The sequence below is a fragment of the Rhinatrema bivittatum genome, unplaced genomic scaffold (assembly GCF_901001135.1).
Source record: "Rhinatrema bivittatum unplaced genomic scaffold, aRhiBiv1.1, whole genome shotgun sequence".
NCBI classification, from domain to species: domain Eukaryota; kingdom Metazoa; phylum Chordata; class Amphibia; order Gymnophiona; family Rhinatrematidae; genus Rhinatrema; species Rhinatrema bivittatum.
The window spans coordinates 23,088-34,140 of NW_021820280.1; the positions used below are offsets into that span (position 1 = coordinate 23,088).

Here is an 11,053-nt window from a genome sequence, read left to right on the forward strand (position 1 = left end):
CATAATACCGACACGCTGAAACCGTGCGTCCAGACTGCACGTGCCTACACCCAGTAATAGGGAAAGCATTAACCCAACTGTGCTGATAACCAGATATCCTTTCCACGCTGTCAGGCCGACAATACCGACACGCTGAAACCGTGTGTCCAGACTGCACGTGCCTACACCCAGTAATAGGGAAACCATTAACCTGTCTGTGCTGATAACCAGATATCCTTTCCACGCTGTCAGGCCGACATAATACCGACACGCTGAAACCGTGCGTCCAAACTGCACGTGCCTACACCCAGTAATAGGGAAACCATTAACCTGACTGTGCTGATAACCAGATATCCTTTCCACGCTGTCAGGCCGACATAATACCGACACGCTGAAACCGTGCGTCCAGACTGCACGTGCCTACACCCAGTAATAGGGAAACCATTAACCTGTCTGTGCTGATAACCAGATATCCTTTCCACGCTGTCAGGCCGACAATACCGACACGCTGAAACCGTGCGTCCAGACTGCACGTGCCTACACCCAGTAATAGGGAAAGCATTAACCCAACTGTGCTGATAACCAGATATCCTTTCCACGCTGTCAGGCCGACATAATACCGACACGCTGAAACCGTGCGTCCAGACTGCACGTGCCTACACCCAGTAATAGGGAAACCATTAACCTGTCTGTGCTGATAACCAGATATCCTTTCCACGCTGTCAGGCCGACATAATAGCGACACGCTGAAACCGTGCGTCCAAACTGCACGTGCCTACACCCAGTAATAGGGAAACCATTAACCCAACTGTGCTGATAACCAGATATCCTTTCCACGCTGTCAGGCCGACATAATACCGACACGCTGAAACCGTGCGTCCAGACTGCACGTGCCTACACCCAGTAATAGGGAAACCATTAACCCAACTGTGCTGATAACCAGATATCCTTTCCACGCTGTCAGGCCGACATAATACCGACACGCTGAAACCGTGCGTCCAGACTGCACGTGCCTACACCCAGTAACAGGGAAACCATTAACCTGTCTGTGCTGATAACCAGATATCCTTTCCATGCTGTCAGGCCGACATAATACCGACACGCTGAAACCGTGCGTCCAGACTGCACGTGCCTACACCCAGTAATAGGGAAACCATTAACCTGTCTGTGCTGATAACGAGATATCCTTTCCACGCTGTCAGGCCGACAATACCAACACGCTGAAACCGTGCGTCCAGACTGCACGTGCCTACACCCAGTAATAGGGAAACCATTAACCTGTCTGTGCTGATAACCAGATATCCTTTCCACGCTGTCAGGCCGACATAATACCGACACGCTGAAACTGTGCGTCCAGACTGCACGTGCCTACACCCAGTAATAGGGAAAGCATTAACCTGTCTGTGCTGATAACCAGATATCCTTTCCACGCTGTCAGGCCGACATAATACCGACACGCTGAAACCGTGCGTCCAGACTGCACGTGCCTACACCCAGTAATAGGGAAACCATTAACCTGTCTGTGCTGATAACCAGATATCCTTTCCACGCTGTCAGGCCGACATAATACCGACACGCTGAAACCGTGCGTCCAGACTGGGTGCACTTTTTATTAATGCGCACACAATCACTTCTCCTGGGTGCTCGATACAATAGGCAAACGAGCCTCCATGCTTAAAAGGATGATTAGGGAAAACTTGTGCGTCATAGCGCGTCCATGGCATTGGGTGCCCAGGACGCATTGGGTGTCCATGGCATTGGGTGCGTGTCTTAGACGCTCATAAATTGAATGTCCATTTTCTTAACGACCGCTGGCAAGACTTTTTTTTTTTTTTTATTATTATTTTTTCCCATTGTTGCTTTCTGTGGTTCATCTGACTTAACATCACCATGATATTAAGTCAGAGGAAGTACAGAAAAGCAGTATTTTCTGCTTTTCTGTAAACGTTTGGGGCTCCTCAAGACTTAATGCCAGCTCTGGAACAAGCGTTCATTTTTTTAGTGTAAAACTGTGCATGTCGGGCGCACAGTTTTTACATAAGGGGTACTAATGAATAGCCTCATCACCATGGCATTTACATGTGAGGATGGATGTGCAGCAGGGGTTAGAGATGCACATCCAAAATGTGCGTCCAACTGCAGGCTAACCTTTGCGCTAGCCTGAGCACGCAGTATTGCTTCAGCCTGTGTGTGCTACAACAGTAGAGCCACACCCCAACAAACTACAGCAAATAGACCCCATCAGCCAAAGAAACATCGGGGCCAGAAAAGAGCCTGCAGCACCGGACTTCCAGTCCTTCCCTGGCAGATTACTTAGGAATTACAGCAGCCAAAGACAGAGGAAGACGAGCACGACACAGACCCAAGATCATCTGCTTGTAAACGTCTACAGTCACAACCAATGAAATATTCCAGCCACCCCATGCAGCCTCATGTCCAACAATTTCAGAACCAGGTCCTGTTTCTAGACCTGTGGGCTCCAGGAAGCTGGGAGGCTGAGGCCACAGCTCCGATCTCTCTCGTGGCACCTGTGATCATAGAGGAGTTACTAACATACAGGCCGATCCACTAAAACCCGCGGGGAGCGCCCGCTCTCCCGGCATGCGGACAGGCCACTCTTCTGGGCGCGCAATCAAGTATTTAAATGAGGGCCCGCGGTAAAAGGAGGCGCTAGGGACACGAGTGCGTCCCTAGCGCCTCCTTTTTGACAGAAGCGGTGGCTGTCAGCGGGTTTGACAGCTGACGCTCAATTTTACTGGCATCGGTTCTCAAATCCGCCGACAGCCACAGGTTTGGAAAACGGACGTCGGTTAAATCAAACGTCCGTCTTCCGACCCGCGGGACAATTTTTTTTTTTATTTTGGAGCCTCCGACTTAATATCGCCATGATACTAAGTCGGAGGGTGCACAGAAAAGCAGTTTTTACTGCTTTTCTGTGCACTTTCCCGGTGCCGGCAGAAATTAACGCCTACCTTTGAGTAGGCGTTAATTTCTGAAAGCAAAATGTGCGGCTTGGCTGCACATTTTACTTACTGAATCGCGCGAGAATACCTAATAGGGCCATCAACACGCATTTGCATGTTGCTGGCACTATTAGTTTCGGGGGGGGGGGAAGGTTGGCCGTGCTTTTTTGAAGCGCTAAAATAGCCAAGCCGCACATTTTACTTTCAGAAATTAACGCACTATTACCCCTTACTATATAAGGGGTAAAAATAGCGTGTCGAAAATGCACGGCAAATCGCGGGCTAACAGTGAGCACACTGTACTGTATCGGCCTGTTTTACTCCGTGCAGGTTACCCCCATGTTTCTGTTAAGGGCAGTAACTGCCGCCCCGAGCAGGTCACCCCGATGTTTCTCTTAAGGGCAGTAACTGCACCCCCATGTTTCTGTTAAGGGTAGTAACTGCCGCTCCGTGCAGGTTACCCCCATGTTTCTGTTAAGGGTAGTAGCTGCCGCTCCGTGCAGGTTACCCCCATGTTTCTGTTAAGTGTAGTACCTGCCGTCCCGTGCAGGTTACCCCCATGTTTCTGTTAAGGGTAGTAACTGCCGCTCCGTGCAGGTTACCCCCATGTTTCTGTTAAGGGTAGTAACTGCCGCTCCGTGCAGGTTACCCCCATGTTTCTGTTAAGGGCAATAACTGCCGCTTCGTGCAGGTTACCCCCATGTTTCTGTTAAGGGTAGTAACTGCAGCTCCATGGAGGTTACCCCCATGTTTCTGTTAAGGGCAGTAACTGCCGCTCCGTGCAGGTTACCCCTATGTTTCTGTTTAGGGTAGTAACTGCCGCTCCGTGCAGGTTACCCCCATGTTTCTGTTAAGGGCAGTAACTGCCGCCCCGTGCAGGTTACCCCTATGTTTCTGTTTAGGGTAGTAACTGCAGCTCCGTGGAGGTTACCCCCATGTTTCTGTTAAGGGCAGTAACTGCCGCTCCGTGCAGGTTACCCCTATGTTTCTGTTAAGGGTAGTAACTGCCGCTCTGTGCAGGTTACCCCCATGTTTCTGTTAAGGGCAGTAACTGCCGCCCCGTGCAGTTCACCCCCAAGTTTCTGTTAAGGGCAGTAACTGCCGCCCCGTGCATTTCACCCCCAAGTTTCTGTTAAGGATAGTAACTGCTGCTCCTTGCAGATTATCCCCATGCCCTTTGTTAAGGGCAGTAACTGCCACCCCGTGCATGTTACCCCTATGTTTCTCTTAAACAGTAGTAACTGTCACACTTTGCAGTTATCCCCAAGCTTTATAATAAGGGCAGTAATATTTATGATCAAAAGAAAGCAACTGTCAAACCCATACAAAATTACTGTAGCAACATTTTGAGGAGCCTTCTTGGAAATTCAGACAATACTGCTTGAATGTGCTTTGCTTTTAGGCTTGGCCACAGAAATGGTTCTGTGCTTTTGGGCCAAGTCCCGAAGCAGAGTTCATCAAGCAGGGGCTGAGACCCCCGCGCTGGGAGCTTAAGCTGGTGGTGTGGTTTTTGGTTTGATGACAAACTATTAAATCCCTTCCTCCCTCACGCACCCCAAGGTAGGCATGGAAAGGACTGCCGAAGCTGCACCGTAAATGGGGAGAGGGGCATGGTTTAAATGCAAGAAGCCCTCCATAAAGAGATGTTTTACCCCACACGCAGTCTGTGCTCTGGCAGCTTCTGATACTGCAAGCATTACAGCAGTTTTACTGCCGGCCTGGCCTGCATGAAGCCATCCCTGGGACCCCCTCACACGTGGCTCCTGAATAACAGGAGAGGGGTGGAAAAATATTCCTGCACAATTATAAAGGATAAACTGAGACAGAAGGAGAAAAGCGATCAGATTCAGTGAGAGAGCAAGGTCAGCAAAGCCAAGACCAGAACCCAGGCTGCAGCTGCTCAAGATTCCAATTCCTTTCCGATTCTGGCTGCAGAATTGGTTCAAATCCTGGAAATCACCATTCTAGTGATTAGCGTGGGCATAACCCAGCTCTCTGCCCCCAAGCTCATAAAGGCAGACAGCAGAAGTATTCTCCATGTTCAGGAGGCAGCCACAGGTGTTTACTAGAAAATCCCCGCTGGGAAGGGCATTCAAACAGTAACACTGGGGAGCAGTAACTGTGAGAGAAACACATCTAAGGCTCCCACCTCTGATCCTATAGCTTTCCTCATGTTAAAGGGACTGGAGAGTCGTCCCCAGGACTGCAGCCTAACCAGATACCCCTGTAACTACAGTCCAGGGCCCCCTCTGAGTTCACACTGCTAATGTTCATGGCCCACACACTCAAGACCCACCACGTCCATTCTTCCCTCTAAGGAGGTCCCCTACACACACAGAGGGGCCCAGAGAGGACGCAAACATATCAAGTCTGTCACGTTTTCAGCAAGGTTTTCTTTGTGCTAAAATAGCATTTGTAGCAGTAAAAAGTATATAACCAAATCACAAAGTTCCCATTCACTGAAACCCAATTTCAGCACACACACAGCCCACTGCTGGTATAAGAGAGGGCACATTTACAAGTACCCTGTGAGTACAATTAAAGAAAACTGCTAAACAACTGGACAGAGCCAGCCCTTCAAAGACTGAGCTACAAAAGGTTTGGAGTTTCCTCAGAGCCCTGAATGCGTCACCTGCCTCCTGTAGCCTAACCCAGCTCCCACCGCTCCCCACACACTGCACTTAATATCCAGTGCAATGGCAGGAGCCAGGGCCTTTCTGGCTTCTGTCTGAGGTGATAGGACAGCGAGCTCTGGGCACACGAAACCCAAGGGAGAAGCAGCGCTCTTGGGCTAAGACCACCTAAAGTGCCAGATTATCAGGCCATCACCAGTGGGGATACTTTTGCGGGATTTGTGTCATACCTGACTCAGGAGTGGGCAAAGCCTGTCTGGGGACGTATGGGGAGGGAAGGCCCATATATGTTTACCACCTGCACTTCCACAGTGCCATGTTAAAAAAAAACCCAAAAAACAACAAATCCAGGAGAGCTGGTTTTATGCATGGCCTCAGCTAATGAAATTGCACAAACTTCTCGAGGGCTTTGGGGATCTGGTTTTGGTACTGGATGTCATGCAGTCTCACGGCTCGTGCAGCCAGGCACTTCAGGCTCAGCTTCATTTGCGTTTTCAGCAGTATCTCCGACACGCCCGTGGTGCTCTTGTCCAGTGGCGTCTTCTTCTGCAGGTTGGTCATGTCTGTGTGGGCGCCAGCTTCCACCAGGCTTATAATGATGGCGTGCAGAGTCAGGAAGTCACTGATAGGCCGGTTATACTGCACAATGACGTGGAGCGCAGTGTTGCCCTCATTGTCCACAGCATTCACCTCCGCACCACAGTCAATCAGCAGTTTGGTGACCAATGCATTGGGGAAGCTGCAGACGTCATTGGTGTGGAAGTCATCTACTGGCGTGTTGGAGTTGACAGCCATGTGCAGTAGGCTGGAGCCATCGCGGGTCTTGGGATCCAGCTGGATGAGTTTGTAGATCTGCTTGTTAATGCTGGCCTGCTCCTCAGTGCTGCTCTGGGTTTTAGTGGAGATGCACACCAGATAGAGAAAGGTGAAGATATTGCACTCATAGTTGTCCATAGCTGTATGGATGTCAGTGTCAACTGTGCTGTGAATCCTGGACATCCCCCTTTCTATCTCCACAGCACTGCACTTCAACACACTTTCGATGTCCTTTGCTTTCACTGGCTCATTCAAGTGGATCATCTGGGAGAAGACCTGAGCAAACCTCAAGAGATCCTTATGGGTGTTCCGGTTCCCTTTCTGTCTCAAGTACAATGCATGAAGCCACAGCTTGATGCACTGCTCAAACTCCATGTTGTCTGCATAAACCGCACCACGGTAAATGATCGGATGAGACACATCAATATTGTCCGAGCCCAAAATCCGTTCACGAACAATAAGTCCTTCCATGTGTAGTGCATCTGCGTCATGTATAATGGCATCCAGTTCTTGAGGAGTTCGGCATTCAGTTCTGTTCCCGTAAGCTTCAATAGGTGGAAGGACAGATTTTTGCATGATGTTCTCAGAATCCCTGTACCTCTCCAGCATCGCTAGGTACAAGTACTGGTACGTCTTCATGATGTTATAATTCTCTCGATCATTGGCAAAGGAAGCACCCAGGAGTTCCAGAGCCTCAATCCTGCTGAGGGCATCACAGTCTTCATGGGAGAGCAGCAATTCCACCACGTCGGCTTTACAGCTTTCAGCTGCCACTTTCAAAGGGGTCATGCCATGTCCATTCATCACCATGGCAGCCTTCCACTTCATCAATTCCCTCACAATCTCCAGGTGGCCGGCCTCCGCTGCAAAGTGCAGTGCTGTGGCTCCACAGTGTGCTTTGGCATTAGGGTCAGCATGCTGTTCCAACAGGTATTTCACTACCACCGTGTGCCCCTTGTATGCTGCAATCATAAGGCAGGTGTTGTCATACTTGTTAGCGATGCTAATGTTGGCATTGTTTTCCACAAGGTATTTCACAATGTCCAGCCTGCCATCGAAGCACGCCGCTCTCAGTGGAGTCGAGTTTGTGACTGTGGTGTGGTTGACATTGGCTCCATGACTGACCAGCAGTTTGACAATTTCAAAGTGACCGGCTCCAGCTGCGCACCAGAGAGCTGTGGCGCCATCAATAACGTAACTGCAGAGGGAAGAGAAAAGCAAGATGTTAGTCCTGTCATGACACACAGCAGAGGAGAGAGAAGAGGAAGCTTCCTCTAGAGAACCTTAGTGGTGAAGCTGCGCGAGGGCTGCCGACATGAAACAGAGGGACTTGGTAGAAGTAATGAATATTCTTACAGCAGCAGTACTAGCAACACAAAAGCATTAAGGACTCATGTTTAGCATTTTATTTCATTTCAAGAGACACCTTGCTTTTAACCCTCCTGGAAGCGAAGGACAGGGAATGGATCGCCCCAGTACTGTCAGACACATAACTCTAGGTTTAACGGACCATTGGTAGGACCCAGCATGGCACTTAGGTTCTTATGAAAGCTCCTGCTACACAGTGGCTCACCAGTATGAATCTAAAGAAATCTGGTGTGTGCACGGGGGGGGGGAGGAGAAAGGAGATGCACATAAAGCACAAAGAGCTGAAGAGTGGATCTTCATCAAAGCACAGATAGCTAAAGATCAGATTCTAGGAAGGAGATTTCTTTTAAATACAAGAAATGAAACCATAATAAAAGGTGCACACTTTAAAGTAAAATGATTAAAAATGTAAGCCAATATATTACGGAAAAAAGACATAAGAATAAAACTAGAATAGGAAGCTAAAGCGGCAAGAAACTGTTGCGCAGATACTGTAAGGAATATTACAGAAGATCCATCTCACAAGGGCATTCATAGTGAACGTCTATAATACCTTCCCTCCTAAGAGAAGAAATCTGGCATGGAAAAGGAACAAAGGCAGCTCCCCTTAAAATCAGACTTCACCCACTGGGTAAGGGAGCTGGCTTGCCAGGTCACTCTCTTTCCCTGATATATTGCTTCCTGCTTAGGTGTACAAGGTGTTAACTATTTGATTGTCCCTGTCCTTATTTCTGAAAGTTTACATTTTTTAAAATGCATTAATCACTTAACTCAAAAAGGCCTAATTCAAAATGTTAAACAAAACAGGAATACATTACAGGACATAACATGAAATGTCAAATTCCTTAAGTTCAACTAGCCCTTGGGGTATTTTGTATGAAGGTATCCTAAGCCAAGTTATCTAGTCCATTAGGTGTAAATACTGCCAAGAAAGATCCCGATACCAAGAAACAAGAGGATATCCCGCCGGTTCTGATATCCCTGTACTGGCTCCAATAGAATATAAAATCCTAACAATTATCCACAAAATCATGTACGGAGAACAAACAGACTGGCTTAACACGGCAATTAAAATTCATGCACCTCAAAGGAATCTACGCTCTGCTAATAAAGGCCTATTCTCTATTCCGTCAGTATGCTCGGCACAGCTTTCGCAAGTAAGGGAACATGCAAGTCCAAAAATTTGAACTCAATCCCCACAGAAACATGCCTAGAACCAAATTTAAAAATATTTTTAAAAAGAGATCAAAACCTGGCTTTTTATGAAGGCTTTTAATGATTCCCACTGAATCACTCTTATGCACCAGTCAGCTATTTTTGTTTCAATATTTTAAGATTCATTTCATTTTAGTAAATGTACTAACCACTACCCTTCCTCGCCTTAAGTTCCCAATTATGATTTTAATGTACTTTTATTCTTATTGTACTAATATTGAGTTATGTTATTTTATTGTAAACTTTACTTTAATATGTTAATTTTATTTTGAGTTTAATTTAATTGTAATTTTATTACTGTTGTAAACCATTATGATGGCTACACCAAATGATGGTATATAAAATCAGTAAATAAATAAAATAAAATAAGTATTCAAGAGTCCTCTGAAAGTCTTCAGACAACTGCAGATCAAGTGAAAAGGAACTCCAAAGAACTGTGGCCACCACAGAAAACGCACGCTCTCTGGTTACAGAGGCGAGCAGACCTCACGGAAGAAACATCAAGTAAGACTCTCTGAACTGATCTTAGCTGGCAGGATGGTTGGTATCATTTAAGGAGAGAACTGGAGCACTGACAGGCTCCCCAGAGTTGCCCAATTAAAATTGACAGTCATTCCGATTTTATACTCTATTGGTTGGCCTATTGAGAGCCAATGGAGACTCATTAGAGTAGGTGTGATGTGTTCATTGTGTTTGTTACCAGAGGTAAGGCATGCAGCAGCGAAACATCTGGCAACTCAAACAAAGCCCATTACAATAATCAATTCATGGGAACATAGTTGCCTGTAGGATGGTATGAAAGTCAGCATCATCTAGGATTTTCTTCATGCCAGAAAACTCAGATTATAGAACCCACTTCTAATGGCTGTGGACGAAATGAAAGGTTGGAATCTAGCAATGCACCCAAGCTTTGGCACATTTGTTGATGGGAAATGAATGTGGAAAGCTGGAGGGATCTTCTGTTTTTTGCCATAATAAGAGAGCGTTTATTGTAGTGAAGCCTTGCTTTGAGAGTGGACAAACGAATCTGGACATGTCAAGGAGGTTTGCAAGCCAATGACATCGGCAGGTGTTTTGTAAGAGTGAGAAGCAGGGAGGATAAGGACGCTCCTGTAGGGACAGCTGGGTTCATGGAGGATCACTGGGAAGATTCGGGCTCGATTTTGACGAGGAGCAGAAACGCAGCAGGATCGCCGGTGCCGACGGAGGAGCACAAAGCCAGGGCAGCGGGGCCTAGGCCCGCGGCGGGCAGGGGCGGCGCTGTTGCGTACCCGTCGAAGCGGACGGTGCCGGTCTGGCGCGTGTCGGCCCGGTAGTGCTCGAGCAGCAGCCGCACCACCTTGCCGTGGCCGTTGCGGGCGGCGATGATGAGCGGGGTGGAGCGCTGGCCGCCCTGCGCGCTCACGTAGGCCAGCAGCCAGCGGATCTCGGCGTCCGTGCGGTTCAGCAGCAGCGCGGCCAGCGTCAGCACCCGGCCCTCGCTCGCCGCCTTGTACACGTAGCCCGCCAGGCTCTCCAGCGCCATCCCGGGGCCCCATCCAGCCCCGGAAGCCGCGGCGGAAGTCGGCGCCCCGTCCCCTTCCGGCCTCCGCTTCCCAAAGGGCTCCGGCGGGGCGCGCGCGCGCGCACGAGCGCGGCACCAACGTTCCGCGCTCCTGCGCACTGCGGCCGCCGCGTGCCAAGAACGCTGGGCCCCTTTACCCAGTAAGAACAGGCAGGCCCCATTAAACATAAACAAGCACGCGTGGGAAAAGCGATGCCCAAATAACCCTTACAAGGAAAAAAGACCATAAGCATAAGGCACATACTGCAAACTCCGTGGCTACTTTTTGCCTTGCAGGCTTTGCACTAGTTTTCAGAGTAAAAAAAACTACCCGTGGAGACTTACGCTTACTTTTTCTGTGGATACCTTTCCCAATTAAAATAAAATGCCATTTTCGAAAATCCCAAACTGTTTCCCCCCGGCTAACCCCTTCCTGGGAATAATTCCACTACAAAGCAGGTAAAAGGAGATGCGTACAAGATAGGCAATTTTCCAAAAGCCCATTTTCAGAGGTAAAATACTGTTTTACTGGGGGA

The 11,053-nt window shown here is 48.5% G+C and overlaps 1 protein-coding gene across 1 annotated transcript; it reads right to left on the reverse strand.

Moving 5' to 3' along the window:
- Positions 1-5,315: 5,315 nt before the first annotated feature.
- Positions 5,316-10,591, reverse strand: LOC115081332 (protein fem-1 homolog B). The gene is made up of 2 exons (XM_029585815.1): positions 10,246-10,591; positions 5,316-7,589 (listed from the first exon to the last, which is right to left on the reverse strand). Exons 1-2 carry the CDS (start codon positions 10,497-10,499, stop codon positions 5,954-5,956), a joined length of 1,890 nt encoding a protein of 629 aa, XP_029441675.1. The 5' UTR covers positions 10,500-10,591; the 3' UTR covers positions 5,316-5,953.
- Positions 10,592-11,053: the final 462 nt, after the last annotated feature.